This window comes from Callorhinchus milii, unplaced genomic scaffold (genome assembly GCF_018977255.1).
Source record: "Callorhinchus milii isolate IMCB2004 unplaced genomic scaffold, IMCB_Cmil_1.0 Scaffold19, whole genome shotgun sequence".
Taxonomy (NCBI): domain Eukaryota; kingdom Metazoa; phylum Chordata; class Chondrichthyes; order Chimaeriformes; family Callorhinchidae; genus Callorhinchus; species Callorhinchus milii.
Genome location: NW_024704760.1, coordinates 7,535,310 through 7,554,099, shown reverse-complemented (window position 1 = coordinate 7,554,099; position 18,790 = coordinate 7,535,310). Strand labels below are relative to the sequence as shown.

The following is an 18,790-nucleotide window of genomic DNA, read 5'->3' as shown; positions in this document are numbered from 1 at the left end:
GATAGTCGGTTCATCCGAATGGTAGACCCTCAGAGAACGCAGTGCTTCCCTTGTACCAACTGGAGTGTCAGCTCGACAATGAGGTCAAGTCCCAATTAGGCGCTTGAACTCACAACTTACAATACAATTTGCATTTATATAGCACCTTTCACTTCGGGAGAATGTCTCAAAGCTTCTGACCCAGAAGTAAGAATCTTGCCAAATGAACCAGCCTAGTGAAAAATACAGCCTTGTATTGTGTCACATTGTTATATTCAGGATTCCATAACAATTTAATATCAAGTAACAGTCCCCAACCAATGGCCTATTTCACCGTATAATTGAATTATAATGCTTGAATTTGATATCGCGCCTTATCACGTCTCCGAGACGTCTCAAAGTGGAACTGTCCACTCATTCAATCTGGGCGAACTCAGGACTAGCAATGATTACAAAGGTTTTTCTGTGCAGTTGAAACACATCTCCCTAAGACCAAACAAGGTCTATTTATTCTCTTGACTGTAACCAATCATCTGAGAAGCCAAATGCAAGTACTGAAGCTTATGATCTTGGAATCACTGCTACATACTTATCTTGGCTGTTCACAATAACACAATGACTTCTTGTAAATATAGAAATAAACTAGAAACGGCCCAAGATTGAATTTTAGGGGAAAAAGATCTATTTATGGTAAATTCACAGTATATTGAATCAGCCACTATTACTTCTAATTATAAACAGAATACACTGTAATCAACTGCCCTGATCTATTCCAAGCACTTTTTCTAAACATGTGCAAGTCCTGAGGCAGAAGAAACTTTGGTTTTAAAAGGTATTGAGCCTTTTAAAAGGCTGCATCCCAACAACCATGTGTGCTTTATGTCACCTGTGTTTCCTAAAGGTTGGTTGTTTCTGTCATCTATATTCAAGGATCATCATTACACCAAAATACGTTCAATTTAGGGTGTGAATAAAATTGGGACCATAAAGCAAATAGCACGTTTCTGAAGTGATCATGAAAAACTAACACTAAATTGATGCATTTATAAAAAAATGTTCCAGTGGGGATGGAAAAGCTTCATCATATCCATACATTTGTATTCACACGAGTGTGTATATGTAGTAGTTCATGTCTCTGCTGTTTGATATGATATGCTGTTCAGTCCATCCAGTACCATGTTAATGTTGCCATTGTCAGCTAGAAAATACAAGTAATATCTGCACTCAAGGGGAATGAATAAGTTTCCATTGCACTACATAAAGCAACCACTCAACTCAGTTTTTAAGCAACCTTGTTTAAAGAATCACCCAATATCCTACAAGAATTCTTCATAAAGTCTTATGCAGTACTAATTCCCTCAAATGCACAGGCACTGCACGTTACAGAAAACCTCATGAAGCGCTTTGGAGACTTTGGCGTGATAAGGCGCTATATCAAATGTAAGAATCGTTGTTAAACACAGTGGATAATGGCAAAGGGAATTCAGCACAGCAATGGTTAAGAAAGGAGAAGCTCCTCAAAGGTTCAGCATATTAATGAACTGCCCAATGCAGTACTGTGTCATATGAACCAGTAGAATACTGGATTCAATCAAGTGTGTTGAGCTGGCTAATCTCAGATCGTTATTCACTGATGGAAAGTGCATCAATGTAGATATTTGTTGAAGACGAGATTAGTTTGACTGCAAATCCCTCATGGTCAAACAAGCTGATACTTACTGGCAAGGGTCAAGCAAGAAAATGGGCACGGGGAAGGTACCAAAGAACCTTTGGCACTGTAGCACAGGACATTAGTGCATGGAAAAGATTAATTAACAATCAGTTAACTCAACTCAAACTAGGAATTCATCCTGGGCTCTTCCTTGTCCTAGATTGTATGGCTCATCATAACATAGCACACACAATGCCTTAATTCGCTGAGCCATCATGTATGGGTTTGCATGGCTGGTTGACTGAATGATTTCCTCTCCACTACAGAAACGCTAATTGAAGTGGTTAAATAAAATTATACCCTTGCTAATACTTCTGGATCTTAAGCTTCCATTTCATTAGTCTGTTCTTCTTCACTGCCGAAACATGGGTGAGCTGGATAAAGATCATAGCATTTGTGGAACACCTATTTATTGTGTAATAAAATGCACACCAATGCACCGACCGGCACAACATATATTTTGATGACTGGTTTCACATGAGACGTCCATAACAGATAGCGCATTAATGCAGTAAACGCTTTAATTAAATGCATTTACAAATTATATATATTTTTGGAATGAGAATACGTCCACCTGCATGACATTGGAAATATGAAAAGGCTACTTTTCTGCATTTTCTTTCTTGAACCCCAACTACACCTCATCGCAACGAATAAAACAATAGAGCCGATTGTCTGACTTATTTACAAGGTTCCTATTACAACATTCAGTCTCACCACCTTCACTTGACCCTTCAGATAGAAGGGTCAGTCTATTTGAACTGCACATGTTGTATCCGTGGTAGTCCAAAATGGTCTTTTGGTCGCTCTATCTATTTGACTGCTCCTGTTTGACATTATAGATTCTTCCTACACTAGAATCCACTTATAGGTGCTGGAATACCAGTCAGTCAAATTCTAGTCCCATGAATAGAGCTTTTAACCTGTACCACAAGATCTACAGGACTCTTAGAATTTGTTTGGCCAGCCGGGTGTCTGCCACATGCGGAAACCCATCACCCGCTTAAGGATATCCGAACTATAGAGAGTTCCACACTTGCGTGCCCCCAAAACTGGGAAATTTCTCTACACTGTGCGTGGTGTGGATGGACTTTTAGAATTGGACACCAAAACGTGAAGCAAACCGCACCAAAAGGTAATTTACCTGAGTCCCTTTTTCGGCAGAGTATTTCTGTCGCGATGTGCACTACAAAAACAAACAGGAACACTGATACCACATTTCACAGACAATGCACAGACTCACTTAAACAGACAGTATGAGTACAATAATGTACACTTATTTAAAATATGGACAATATGGATACAACACAGATATGGGATCAATGATGAGCCATAAAAGGGTGAAAGGATACACTTGGATTTGCAGGTGGAGATAGGACAATAACAATGATGGGAGAGTGATAATTCCGTTTGATCAGTTTTTACCAAAATTGCTTCATTGATTGTGTTTTCTCTCAGCCACCATGTACCGAAATTTAGACACGTTGCTTTCTCTCACTCTTGCGTCATTTCTCATGATCAGGATGGGATGGGAAGCAGCCGTTTATGCTGCTAGGTGGTGCCCAAGAGCTACCCGAGAGATTCCCTTTCCTATTTCTTATTGATTAGTCCTTGTGGGACAAGTAGCTGTCCAACAGCCCCTCTCCCCACCAATCTGGTGATGCTGCACCTCAAACCAAGGCGGTAGTTTGCGAGGTCTATAAAATCTCAACTGGCCTAATAAAGGGGCACGATCACTGGTCAGCACTTCCGCATCGTGGCTGGTGACATCGTTGCATGTGAGTCACCCCTCAGCTTCCCATACATTTAAAATAAGGACAACTTCCGGGTCACGAGGCCATCTCTGGCATGGTTTTCTGCACATAGCTTGCAGCAAGTGACATCGGCAGCGACCCGATGACCTGGAAAGGTGATCGTTTTATAGCGGTGCAGGTACTCAGCCAGCACATGTCTTCAAGTCAACAGGGATCACATGACATCTGCCTCATAAGCCAAACAGCGTCATAAAGGGGCACTTATCAAGGTTAGGCTGTGTGCTCACATTTAACCACCCATCCAGTTGAACCCATATTCATTATCAGCAACAACAAAAAAGTGGAAAACAGCTGAAGTTACACACACGGATTTAAGAATGCACAATCAGTACTTGAGATGATTTCGGAATGGATTCCACTTGAGGCTGCACTTCCCCAGCTGACTAGAGCTTATTAAGTAGCACAAAGGATAAAGGAAACTGGAGCTTCTCCAAGCACTGTTCAACACCATCAACAGTAACATTTACTGCCTGCCTGTCATGACCGTAGTCACGAGTGATATTAGGCACCCCAAGTGTCACATCAAACCTCCGAAGGAGCTGTTGACATCTTTATATGACATCCACCCAATGCAGACCATTTAGAACCGGTTATCAAAAGCGTGCTGTTATGTGTCTGGACTCTCCCGCTCTCTGGGAGCTGGAATGAGGGAGCGAGGATGATCATTAATGACTCTCTGGTTTAGATCCACTCACTAGTGATACAGTTAGTGACAGACATGTTCGAAATAGAGCTGTTTCTTCTTGTAAAAACAAACGACAGGATTGAAAGTTAGAAAGAAACTTGCAGACCTGAAGAATGAAATTCCCCCTTGAGCACCATCTGTGCCATTCCTGAGATTCTAAATATATAACCTAATTGAAATCCTCGCTGTCTGCGTGCGAGCAACATTGTCTGCAGTACGTGGGCCAGTAATACTGTAAATGATTTCTGCTGCGTCGCTTACCTCTCCATCTGCGAGAATCTAGAGCTCCCAGTCCATGTCAGCCCACTTGGAATCTCTTCCCGTGATTCCCGTGATAGCGTGCTGCTCCCGGAGAAGGAGCACGGGACGCTGAGTGGCAGGTCTAAAGACTCCATGCTCGTGTGCAGGCTGCTCAGCTTCGGGTACATCAGCGTCTCCTTGCCCCTCATGAAATTGCTCACCATTCCCAGCCCTTGGTTGAAACTCCCCGAGTTTACATTAAGGACCGGGGCAGGGCTTGGGGTGAGGCAGGGAGTCACACCACTCACAGCTGTCTGGGCTTCGGAGAGCTTGTGGAAGGTGTCGCTGCCGATGCTGCTGGTGACCGATCCGGTGGCCGAGACTGGAGAATCCAGGCTGTTAGAGTTGATTTTGTCAATGTTGGCCAATGCGGGCGGTTTGCCGATTCCTTTAGAACTCATCACTCTGTGGAAAGGGAGGGAAAGAAAGAGAACGGGGGAGAAAACAGTGATGTACATTTTGTTAATATGACGTGTGATCGCATTGCAATATTCCAAGGAAACATAATTATAATAATAATAATAATAACTGTTTCGGATCTGATATAGGGCTTTGGATGTCAGAAGGATATACTGCAAAGTGTAGTGACTGTGAAATTTGTAATGAATGCCCATAAACAGATGGAACACCATCGTAAGGGTACAGAAAAATTAACTTGGAACCGCCTGAAGTACAACACTGCAAGATCTTAAAAGACTGGAAAACTATCAATAAAATTAAGCAGTTGTTAATTGGTTTCAGTTGGAATGAATTGCGTGGATGGGATGATCTTCCAGCATAGGTCTTTGATTGTACAGTGTTTCAAGGTAAGCAATTAACAGTGGTGGGAAAAGGGACTGTTCTATACACAGTAGCTGCATAAAGCATTCGCTAATTAGTTATACTACAATTAGAAACAGATCAATCTCCTAGAGTTTTGTTAATGCAAAAGTGCCTGAAGCCCAAACTCCGAAGTGTGAATCATATCACACCACTGTAAACAAGGCAAACAGGAAGCTGGGCTACACTGCAAATCAGCCGAGTTCAGATCCCCAGACACACTCAACTTGTACGGTGCTCAGGTCAGACCACACCTGGAGTATTATGTACACTTTCTGGTCACAAGAAGGCCAGTCAGACCTTTCAGTCAATAAAGAGGGGAGGGGCAAAGTGGCTTCTCAATGTTAGGTGCCTGTGATATGAGAAGTGTCTAGATAATAGGAAGGGCTCTTCGGGCTCTGAAAAGGATGCCTTAGAGGAGGACTTACAGAGGTATGTAAGGTGCTAAGTGGATTAAAGAAAGTAAAGCCAGAACAGTACTTTCAGATATGCCGAAACGGCAAGACAATGGACAACTTAATACAGTGCCCTTCACGTAGGATCACATCTTGGAGTTCTTTGACCTTTGACGAGCCAAGAGGGCACAGCTTACATATAGGTTGTGAAGGACAATTAAGTACAGACATCAAAAAAGTGTTTCAGCAAAACATAATGATCATTTGAAATATGTTAACAGGAAGGCTGGGAGAAACCAGGTCAGATAAAAACCAGCCTTACTCAAGAGGGAAGGGGATTAAAAGCTTTTTTATTGTACAAAAACAGTTAGAACCTTTATGGGTCATCATGCAGCTTCATTTTTGTAATACGAGTTGTGAGGTTGGTCTCGTGTGAATAACAAAATAATGGAATGTCTTCTTTCTGTTTAACGTCTTAAACCACCCTGATGCAAACTATTGCTGCATTACGTGCTGTGGATTCAGATCACTGATACTTTACTAGGAAATCCCAGGCACAGATCTCTCACTGGGCGAAATTGAAACCTGCACCCAGTAGATGAAAAGCAAATTGTATCTGTCTCCCAATCCTCAATTGTCACTTTAATGAACACATAATTATTTACGATGATTTATTTTAATACCATCTCGATTTATTGCCAGCTTTAAACAAAAAGGGCGAAATTATCTTTTGTCTGCGAGAATTTTCTGAGCAGATGTCTCTCAAGCAAGACAAGGGAAGATATTTTTCTCCTGGTTTGAAATCAAATGACCTTGAGACGATTTCTCTATTTCTGTACTGCAACATCGCAAATCAAACTTTTTTATTTGCGAAGTTGCAGAACAACTTTTAAGAGAGAAGTAGGTAATTATTTGGGGAGGAAAAGTTTGCAGGGCTACGGGGAGAGAGCGGGGGAATGGGACTGATTTGGTCAAAAAGCACTGTTCAAAGAGCCGGCAAAGACATGATGGGCCGAATGGATAAATTTGTGAAAGATTTCCAAATACAATACTGAAGCTAACACAATAAGCTTCACTGCTTTACGTCTCAACTATTTGTGGAATCCAATCATCACAGGTTAGAGTTTATTTTGTTAAATAGTACACAAAACATTTTTCAGCTATTATTGACTTGAAACCCTTATAAAATGCTTGGAAAAAAGCAGACTTAAGAACTCACGTAAGAATCAACAAAACTACAAAATGGAAATAATAAGTAATAATAATAATCCTTGCGTTTGATATAGCGCTTTTCACGTCTTATCGACGTCTCAAAACGCTTCACAGAATATACTGTAAAGTGAATTGACTGTATTTTTATGGGCGAAACGTGGCAGCCAATTGCGCACAGCAGTGTCCCACAAACAGTTATGGATTGAAAATGACCAATTTATAATTGTTTTTTTTTCTTGAAGGATTATTATCAGGCGTGTGGAGTAAAGAAACTTGCCCAAGGTTTCGCCCTGCTGGGAATCAAACCCAGGTCTCTCGATTGCGAGGCGAGTGCTCTAACCACTGAGCCACAGGAATCCACATAAAGCCTCCGTAATGAAGCAATTTAACCGCTTCTAGAAATATGCAATATTATGCTTTAAAAATTGCAGAAAGGGATTAATGAAAAAGCCAATTTGACTTGATTGTTCAACACAGTAAATAAGAATAAGATAATAATCATCTGGTATTTAATGTGGCACCTTTCACGTCAGGAGGACTTTACAAAGCGCTTCACGGGATTTGCTGTAAAGTGCACAAAGTAAATGTCCTACAAACGAGCACGAAGCAAACAACCAATTGGTGGAATATTATTTAGATTTTACGTAGGTCTGTTTTGTATTTTACATGACAAACTGAATATGGAGCCTTGCCAAACAAAACTGTCCTCCAAAGATTTCAGCTCGAATTCTGCACGGGTGGAACAATAAATGAACATTGAAAGATCACCATCAGCTGTGCTCTATTCTGGATAATATCAAATGAGACTCAGCTCAATAGGTAGGTTGAGTGACAGTTCACTGATCTACTTATAATAATGATGAGTTTTCCATTAATTAACCGGGGAGATAAAGCTTTTAGGATGGTGGAGCATCCATTATCAGGAAAGCAGAAATATGCTTGTGTATAAGCGTGTGTGTGGGGTGGCGGGTGGGTGGGTGATAGGAATAAGAAAAATCAGTCTCATCTGAGTATGCACATGATCTGCAAGTTGGTATGGAGTGGCAGGAGATATCTGCATGCCACACCTGTGAGATGTTGGTGTTAGTAGTTGTTTGCTTGTAGGACAATTTGGCCTGTGCATTCGCCCACCAAACACACACACACTGCACTTTACAGTATATACGGGGGAGCGCTTCAAAACATCGTATTGATGTGAAATGGCCTCTCCCAAATTTAAGAATTATTATATACCCCATCATCCACATTGCCTTATAATAACTCTGGGGTACGAAGGTATGAGATGAAATCGTGCTAAACACTTTAAGATATCTCGACGGCATGAAACAGCTGTACCAAAATGCAAGGGCTATTACTAGATTTCATCATAATGTGCACCTGAAATGTGCACAAAAAAGACTACCTGATCAAATTGCTCCAAGTTATTGCCTACCTGTGCGCCGTTGGGGATGAGATCTCAGAGAGCTTGGAACCTTGCTGCCGCATTCCTTGCAATTTGCTGCTCCCTTCCGCAGTCGAGATGCTTTTTGTCGAACTCGATACGGTTGTACATTCAGAGTCAGAAGCTACTGCCTTGGCTTTGGCTTTCTCCTTCTCTCGGTCAGTCTGATTCACCGGCCCTGAGCTTGGCCTTCCCATGCCTATCTTTGAGGGTTCTTTCAGTCGGGAAACAGGGATGCCCCCATGCTTGCTGCTGATGAGACTCGGGTCTATGTTACTGCTGACGGGTCTGTTGCCCATTCCTCGGCCTGTGATGGTGACGGAGCTGGATTTGGCCGGACGTGGCAAGCTACGGTACTGCACGTTCGTCCTTGCTCCTGCAGACATAAAACCATCTTGGCTTTGAGAAACGTCCAGGCTAGTTTTTCTGGAGTTGGGTTTGACGGGAATACCTGTGGACTTCTGAACTTTTGTCGTCGACCCACAGTTTCCTCCGACAGTCACCACAGTTGCTGTGCCAGTAGTCGGCTTCTTGTAGCCAAAAGAGCCAGCTGTGGCGGGTCTAGAAATGCCCGATGGAGGTTTACGCGCCTCTCCAATCCTCTCCCTACCCGCATCAGACGAAGACCGCTGCAAGCCTGATCCTTTGAGAGCCAACTTGTTCTTGTCTTGGGCTTTCGCCTCAGTTTTAGCTGCAAGTACAAGATGAGTTGGAAATGTTGGACAAGAATATAGTTTTAAAAAACAACGATTACGCAGAACTCAAAGTTCTATATAAAAGTTTGTAGCTCAACCTAACCAAACTTAAGTGACATAGAATAAAACACACAAGTGAGAATTGCCATTTGCCTGAATTGCAATTTGAATGTTTTAGCAATATTTTATTTTGTCATTTCTATTTTGGGATATTTCTGAGCATTTGAATCTGAGAAGCCAGACAGTGTATTTACTGTATATTTTGTGAAAGAAACACACATCTAGGATCAATAACCTGATAGTAATTTTACCAAGAAATAAATAGGACCCAGAGAGCTAACAATAAGAGCAAAGTTTAAGTGTACAGCTATTTTACATTAGGAACTGATTTTCATCTCACGCATTAATTACCTTTTAACATTTTTTGTTATGGCTCAGTTTCACTGTTGCTCATGAGCAGGTTCTATCCTGTTTTGTTCTGAGTTACACGTTACAGTTCACAATTCTTAACACCCGCCCCCACTTACAAAAAAAGACACGGCGCTTATAATGTACAGAATATTTTCTGGTCTCTATGCCATCGACTTTGGATTTCAATGGCCTGAATGGATTACAGTTACTTCAGTTGCGAATCTGAAAATGTGCAGAGACATCGAGAGCATCCTTTTGTGTTTCCTGATTGCTTGCTGCAGGCTGTAGGACATTTTGGACACAGAGGAGCTCGTTCCTGGACACCCTCGAGCTGACTATGCGCGCAGACCACACCAATAACACCAACAATTTCCCGGATTCGTTCAGCCAGCAGTGATGAAGGATGGCAAGAAACCCTCGACCCTCGTACGTTAAGCTAAACCAGAGTGCTGCAAACTGACCAGCTGCACACACAAGAGCATAATTCAACGAGCCTTGGGCGGAATTTAAAGGGTGTGGTGTTGTGTTGACAACAGAACAAGTACAAAAGTAGGCTTAACGCCACCACCAATAAAAATCATACAAATGTACCAAATGGTGTCTAGTGCTGTAGGATTTTAAAAAAGTAGCTTGATGTGGCAATGGGGGGGCAGAAGTGGTTGATCTGGAGGGATGAGATCGGATGGGCCAAAGGGCCTTCTTCATTCACACTGACCAAATCTTGTGATTTGGGCTAATAAAAGTTGAACTCTTGCGCTGCAGCAGAGAGAACGAACAAACCTGCACAAAAGCGCTGATCTGACATGGTCCCCTTGAAAAAGAAGAATTCTTGCATTTGATATAGCACCTTATCACATGTTCGAGATGTCTCAAAGCTCTTCACTCAATATACTGTAAAGTGTAATGACTGTGTTTTGTGGGCAAAACACGGCAACCAATCGCGCACGGAAGTGTCCCACAAACAGTCGTGGATTGAGTGACCACATTAATAATAATAATCCTTGCATTTGATATAGCACTTTTTCCCATCTTTTAGATGTCTCAAAGCATTTCAGAATATACTGCGCAGTGAATTGACCATATATTTGTGGGCGAAATGCAGCAGACAATTGCGCACAACAGTCGTGGATTCAAGTGACCAGTTCAATATTTTTTTTCTTGAGGGATTATTATCAGGCGTGTGGAGTAAGAAAACTTGCCCAAGGTTTTGCCCTGCCGAGAATTGAACCCAGGTTTCTCGCATGCGAGGCGAGTGCTCTAACCACTGAGCTCCAGGATTCCATTATTATTATTGTTGAACATTATTATTATTCAAAATTTATTTTTATTTTGAAGGGACTATTATTATTAAGATACACAAAAATCGAAAGAAACCCTCAATCACATTATTGTTCCATTCCGTGTTTTATAACCCTAGCACTGTACGGGTGAAATCATTACATTTGATGTATTTTTGCCATTTGCTGCAACATATGGCTTCGGCTGTTAGGGAAATTAGCATGTGTAATGCAGCATGCATGTGGTTTGGCAGTAAGATTTTCCACCAAATGGGGTCATATGAGTCTGCATGTAGACAACTGTATTATTTTTTCAACTTTCCAACATGCACTTTTTTTTTGCTAGAATTCCCTCTTGTTCTCCCAGCACAGAGCAACACATCTGCACATTAATGTCCAGCGTAGCTGAGTGTCCTTTCAGATAACGAATCCAATCCAATCAACAGTGCTTCTCGCATCGGAAAGACGTCTCAAAGCTCTGTACACAGCTGGCTGGGCACCCAAGCTGGGGGAGGAGGTCGGGGGTGGGGGAACGATGGCCAAAAGCAGTAAGAGGTAGTTAACTGTTAACTGGCCAAAAGGTCTCTTATATGCAGCAAGTTAGCGGTGAGGCAGAAGACTATAGTGTTGAGGGATATATGTTCAATGTGGGACTAATGTGTGCAAATTGGCCGTCGTGTTCTCCGACAAAATACACACTTAACAGTAAGTGTAATTGACTTACTCTGAGACATCTCGATAACATGATAAGGCGCTATGTCAAATGCAAGAATAATAAATAGAAGATTATTATTATTATTATAACTGCTGATGTCTTGACCTTATTAAACTTTGACCTGTATTGTAATAAAAACTCAGTGTCCCGCACGCTCATCTTATAGGATGGGGGTGGCATTCTGTACTATCTACGAGCATGTGTTCTACAGGTTCTGCTGGGGGGGGTGGGGTGGGGGTTTAATAATAATAATAAATAACAATCCCTGCATTTGATATAGCGCCTTATAACACCTCGAAGATGTGATAAGGCGCAATATCAAATGCAAGGATTATTATTATTATTAGCAGCAAGCTACTTGATGAATGCTGTATTCAGTTAAAAAAATACTCTGCTCAAGGAACATGGCTATACCATTACCTCCAGCGCAAATTAAAACCAGACACGTCTTTATTCTCCCAACGCTCAGCTACCGGAATTTCGTTTCCCCCCCCCCCATTGCCTCTTGGTACACTGTAGACTTCCAAGGGTCAACTCTGGCTACTCCTGTGCTGAAAGTGTCACTTAATTTACACGTCATTTTATGGTCAGCTGCATAATGGCGTATGTGTAAAGAAAAACCACAGAGGCAACACGGTCATAAAGAACAGGCTGCAGCTGTTTCCTGCGCTGGGTAGAAAGTTAGAAGCAAAAGGCACAGTGGGAATGGGATTGACCAGATTATCCCACTTGAAAGGCAAAATGCACGTGGGCCAAAATCATTTTCTCAGCAGGGGAGGGAGAAAATGCAGTTGCTAATTTTCATATTATGGGCAGGGGTAGGTTTCCTGTGGTCATAAATATTTCCAGGCATCTAATTGCGCTCAGAAAACGCAACAACATATGCAACTAACAGTCGTCCACTGTACAAGGAGATTAAAAGTTTCCTAAATAGCTTTCAACTGTCGGAAGCATTTTGCCAATGCTGCCGGCAAAGCTCTGATTAAGTTCATTAACTGGTACCTGGATCCAATTAAGAGTTCCACATACAATTTTCCCTCATACTTAACCAGCCCACACACAGCTTATCCATCAAGTGCCACTCACAGCCACTGCCCATGGGATAGAAAACTTACAAAACTTTAGGAATTATCTGGTTAACTGTGTGCCTTGCTTGGAGTGTGGTTACAGCACCAGCGTGGACACGATGGGCCGAATGGCCCCATTCTGTGCTGATTCCATAGTTGCCATCTACGTTCAGTCAGAGAAGGAATAGGATGATAGTCCTCAAAACAGCACCCTAGCAAGAGGAAGTCAGACCAAGACTGGAGAGGCATTGGCAGATGGGGAAAAATAGGAGTGAAAAAACTAAACACACTAAAAAATATTTTTTCCTGGAGACTTATCTAAAATAACAATTCGAATTCAATTTGTTTAGCACCTTTCACGCCAGGAGGACATCTCAAAGCGCTTCACTGGATATCCAGTGTATGTTGTAGGCTAAATGCCTATGGCTAGAATCAATGACATTCTGGGCCAGTTAATGATGACTTGAGCAAAGCAAACAAAACCTTCTTTGTCCTTCGTTCCCTCCAGGATACTAACGTGCGGACATGTCACTTTCACACATCACTTCACCTGTTGGTTCATCTGACAATCAGAAACTTGAGCTTTTGACCTTCTGGTTGGAAAGCTTCACGACCACATGAACTACTTACTGCTCCTCTTCCTGGAAATGCGTTTTTGTTAATGTTTTTTCATTAAAATGTTTTGTTTTAGTGATGGTGAACTGTGAGTTAATGGGATTTAACATGGTTACTTAACTGACAAGAGCTGTGGTGGAAACATGAGGTTTTGATTACTCTAAAGGACATGATATGAGCTGCGCACTTGTATTAAACCTGATTCTAAGAGAAAAGCCACTTTTAACATTTACATTTATAAAATGACTCGGATCAAGTAATAACTGCAAAGGATCTGATAAAATCCCCGTATAATTTGTATACATTTTCATGCAGTCAGGATCATACTCTCCAGAGGGTGAGGGGGTTTCAATTACAAGACAGTCTGTTCTCAGTTTTGTATCAAAACTCTGTGACTAACGATGTGAACTATTAAACTTGGGCCCTGTGTGAACCAAGGTGGACTTGGTGGTTGACAGATATACTGTACAAAACAATTTATTTCGAAAAGTGTCATTGATGGTGGGGAGACATCCCAAAACACTCAACAATTTTGGTTGTGCACTGGAGTTGAGGGTGGGAGCTGAGGGGAGGGGAAAGATGGTCAAAAAGTGCGGTCAAAGAGATTATATTTTCAGAATCATCTTGAAAGAGGGTTGGGAGCACCGATCATGCCTGGGTTGCTCTCGGTGAATTAAAAGGCAGTAACCTCAATAGAGATGTAGAGACGTCCAAATGAAGACAATGCCTGAGGGGAGGTTTATGACCGTCCAAGTAATCATTGCCAGAGCATAAGCTGCTGCCTCAGGTGAGATCCAGTCAATAAGACTCACCGTGGGTGTCTGATGTTTCTCCTGGTTTCCTGGCCAACAGTATCTCAGATAAAATTGATCATTCGCTTCATGACTGTTTGTAGGACATCGCTGTGTGCAAAATTGGCTGCCATGTTTGCTTAGAAAATACATCATAACTTGCACTTCACAGTAACATCCCGTGAAGCTCTTCGAGATATCTTGACAATGTGGTAGGCGCGGTATCAACTGCAAGGATTATTACATCCTGGCTCTGTTAGAGGAACACTGTGAGTAAATAACCTCAGGAGTTGTAATGAAAGCTTTATTGCATAGTTCAAAGAGCGTGCTGATTCAAAGGCAAAGTTTGGAAAAAGAAACAAAATAAAGCACAGTTAGCTGATTTCTAGGAAGGATCATGGGTGGCGGCAATTTCTGGAATTGTGCGCTTGGTTGTTTGTTGTAGTTGGCAAGCCTTATACAGGACAAGGTTGGCAAGTCAACGCCAATGGCGTTCCAGTGTGATTGTTATAAAACAGGTCAGTTAACTTTCCCCCCAGAATCTGCTGTAAATGCTCAGAGACAAGTACTGTAAACACTTAATTTGATGCTGGACCCAACATCTTTTTTTTACAAAACTTTGGGACCTTTTGGTCTAGGTGGACCTCAAAGGTCTATTCCTGCTCTGTGTGTTCTATTGTGCAATGACCACTGAAGCTGTTGATGACCAAGAACATTCATGAATTTATTATTATAATAATAATAATAATCCTTATAATAATAATAATAAACCACTGAGCTACAGAACTCCTTATAAACCTTAATATGTACAATCGAGCAGCATTTTTCTCCCAATCAATTGTTGCAGTAAATTACAGTGTTTGCATTAATCAGCAACTCAAAGATCAGCCGCTGTATTCGAATAGCATTATTTGTGCTGTGTTGCATGCCTCGTGGAGTCCTGTAGCTCAGTGGTTCGAGCACTCGCCTTGCAATCGAGACACCTGGATTCAATTCCAGGCAGAGGCCGAAACCTTGGGCAAGTTTCCTTACTCCACACACCTAATAATAATCCCTCCAAAAAACAAAAACAATAATAAATTGGTCATTTTCAATCCACGCCTGTTTGTGGGACACTGCTGTGCGCAATTGGCTGCCAGGTTCGCCCACAAATATACAGTCAATTCACTTTACAGCATATTCTGTGAAGCCCTTTGAGACGTCTAGGAGACTGAAAAGTGCTATATCAAATGCAAGGATTATTATTATTATTATGCTGTGTTTATGCCAAATCTCAGTTCAAGCAGACCATCCACTGTACCAGTTAAGACTTCGTAAAGAATTTAAATGGAAATAGACTGGCTAACATGATCCAGTATAGTACATGATATATGTACTGCAATATATCACATATCTATATCTATGTACCACATATATCACTGCAGAGACATTGCTGGGTGCCAAATTGCTGCCAGGTTTGCTCACAAAATCACACTGTTATTCCACTTTACGGTATACCCTGTCAAGCACTTTGAGACATCCTCCGATGTGAAAAGGAACTATATCAAATGTAAGAATTACTATTATTAATTATCATCAGTGATGTTTCAATGCACTGGCCTGCAACATGGAATCTATCATTTTTGTTTTGCGACATATTCTCATTAAAATAAATCCCCCCCAAAACACTATCTAGGACGACAACAATAACAAAATTACATTTGTATAGTGCCTTTCCCGTCGGGAAGACATCTCTGTACGCTTCACCGGATTTCTGCAGGCAGTAAACCCAAACTGCTGTACCATGCCGATGCAAATTACGCTCCTGTTAATGAGAACCGACTGCAATGCTGCTGCTCAAACCCATTCGGCATCGATTCCTACAGTTCGGGTCAGTCCAACAAATAAACAAGACATTCTACCAGTAAAAACCACAGGTAACTTTCCAACTCTGGTATCACAACACAACATATAATGTAACTATTGTATTACTATAATTTCGGTTACGTGTACCACTGTGGAGGATTGATTTAAGATTGAAAACGTCACCTTTGGCCAAATCTCTTTGAAAGTCCGTGCATTTCTTTTAAACAACAACAACAACTTGTGTTTATATAGTGCCGGACGGCTCCTCAGAGTGCTTAAGCACGGGCAAAAAAGCAATTGTATTTCCTCTCTGCGACCAAAACCTATTGAAACGGCGCATTCACATTGCCCCCGCAGTGGGAGCTGAGTGCTTTGAGCCATCTCAAGCCTTGTGGCGAGACAAAAAAAATGAAGAGTCTGCAAATATTAGTAATGAATCCGGATCCTCCTCAAACCATTCAGGGATATTGTTAGAACGGCCAGCTGGCAAGGCACGGGCGGTTTCTAATAAAGCTCCTGTCTGTCTGAGGTCACCTGCAGTGCAATGAAGAAATACAACGGGGTAGTATTCATCACTGGGGAGGAAGTCACAGTGCACGATTCACCAATAACATTTGGTTATGTGCAGAGACGATTGATTGCGATTTATCTTTCCCGTTCTTGCGGCTCTTTGTTTTCGTGATCTACCGCGTTCGATTTTGCCGGTAAAGCAGACGTTTGAAGAAATACCCCCAAACCCCCCCGCCCCGGGGTTAGCCCGTTCAACAACAACAACTTGCATTTATACAGCGACCTTCAAGCTGGACGGCGTCTCGTAGCGCTTCGAATGCGTTCAACAGGAAGCACGTTTCCTCCTCCTACAAATCAGCTAGTTTCTGGATTTCCTACCCAAACTACTTCCTACGTTGCTGTGCACTTTCTACTTTGCTGTCCGCCTACTTTACAGTTTACAGTTTACTTTACACTCCACTTCAGAGCAATCCTGCGAAGCGCACAGGCGACGTCCTTCTTAACATGAAAGGTCCAACACCAAATGCAAGGATTATTATTATAAACCGTTCCCCAGCCAAACAATCAGGACCAAATGTGGTCCCGGTATTTATAAACATTCATTGGTGATGTGGCCCAAAGCTAGCCTTGTACTTATGAAGTCCCTGTGGTAACAAATGGATCTCCACTTACTAAAACGGCTCTCAACTTGCAATTAATGGTGGGTTTATTACCAATTAGGTAAATAGACTTCAGGAGCCTGAGGCTAATACATATACACTAAATTAGTGATTCAAGAAAACCATGTAAAACTCAAATGACCATTATAATAAATAAGTAAACCTCAGGGGAAATAGCCTCAAATTGCTTAATAGGCTCTCCTGGATTGTCGGAAACGTAACTCACATCCAATATGCAGCAGGCCCACAGTGAACCCTTACTATTGACTGATCCACCCTTTACTGAAGTATTATGGGCAAAAGATTAAATAATAATAATAATACTTGCAATTGATAAAGTGCCTTACCACATCATTGTAACGTCTCAAAGTGCTTCGCAGAATTTACTGTAAAGTGAATTGACTGTGTATTTTGTGGGCGAAACGTGGCAGCGCACTGCAGTGTCCCACAAACAGTCGGGGATTAAGCGATCAAATTTTTTTAATATATTGATGGGATTATTATTCTCGGAGAGCAATCCATCATCAACTAACAACCGGGTTCCTACTTACTGATAGGTAAACAGAGGTGTGTGAAGAAGGAAAGACATACCAACAACCAAAGGAGTGCACCTCATCATTCTGCAGGTGAGCGACTGGAGTTGGGGAAGAGAATGGCCTGCAAGTATTGGGGTCAGTTACATGAGTTTAACCTCTTCCCCCCCTCTCTTCAGGTTTCTATTTTCCTTGGATATCCTCCTGTTAATAGTTCGGGTTAATAGTTTGGGTTATTTTGAATGAGCAGAGGCGTCAGTCACTGCAAGGAGCCTTCACAGAGTTTGCAAGCCCCCCCCCGCAGCCCCCACCGCCAGGCCCTTCCCCCTTCATTTCATCAGACATCTCAAAACATTCCATTAGCATATGCTGTAAAGTGTAGCGACTGTGTACACCACAACTGGTGGTCGGGTGATTCAGCCTATCTGCCCCCACTCTCTGGGATTCCATCCCGAAGTCCCTTCATCTCGCCCCTTCCCTCATCTCCTTCATGGTCCAACTCAAGGCCTTCTTCTTTGACCCCCACCCCACACCTTGGCCTCCACCCCTTCAGAATCCACCCTGCAGCTGGGGTGCAAACCCTCAACTGTCCAGTGCCTTGGGATGTCTTCTTGACATGAAAGGCGCTCTATAAATGTAATTTCCTGTTGTTATTGTGTAACTTGTAGTCAAATACAGCACCCAAATTGCGCACAGCAAGGTCTCCAAAGAAATCGTAGAAATAGATTAATATTTCATACTATTAATTACTACCTTATGCAGACAAGCACGCTGCCAAACATCTAAATCTCAGCAATTATAAACATTCGCCATTCAAGCCTCCTCAAATGTTTAAAACAGAGTTTTATAAACACTCAACGGACAAAGTCTACAAGACCCATAGAACTATAATCACGCAAACCTCTATTTATGCTTTCATAAATCGCAGGCCACCCATCACGATAAGTCAGTGTCATCTCCAGCAACACAATATTTTGACGTGATCATGGTAACAAACTGTGTTTCATTTGAATATTCTCCCCCTCACACACTAAAAGATTTCAAATAATAATAACACACACATTTGGTATAGCGCCTTTCAAAGTACTGCACGGGACTTTATTGTGAAATGAGGTTACTGTACATTTTTACTGACAAACATGACAGCCAATTTGCGCACGGCAACATCACACAAACACCTGTGAAGTATCTGCCTGCTGGCTGGATCTCTTTCAAACATTGCTCTCTTTCCCTCGCGCTCTCTTGCTCTCATCCTGCCTGTAGCTTGAACCAACTCTCTCCCTCGTCTCCAACCTTACAATGCAGCTGTAACAAAT

The 18,790-nt window shown here is 42.0% G+C and overlaps 1 protein-coding gene across 7 annotated transcripts in view; it reads right to left on the bottom strand.

Moving 5' to 3' along the window:
- The window catches only part of LOC103179107 (neuron navigator 1), a 183,081-nt gene that overhangs the window by 49,118 nt on the left and 115,173 nt on the right, over nucleotides 1–18,790 (bottom strand). For 6 of the 7 annotated variants that reach the window (XM_042342049.1, XM_042342048.1, XM_042342045.1 and 3 more), the window contains 3 exons: nucleotides 8,348–9,047; nucleotides 4,451–4,894; nucleotides 2,835–2,876 (listed from right to left, as the gene is read on the bottom strand). In XM_042342049.1, the coding sequence (XP_042197983.1) occupies nucleotides 2,835–2,876; nucleotides 4,451–4,894; nucleotides 8,348–9,047 (1,186 nt within the window). The remainder of the gene's footprint in view (nucleotides 1–2,834; nucleotides 2,877–4,450; nucleotides 4,895–8,347; nucleotides 9,048–18,790) is intronic. The other variant, XM_042342047.1, reaches the window with a different exon arrangement.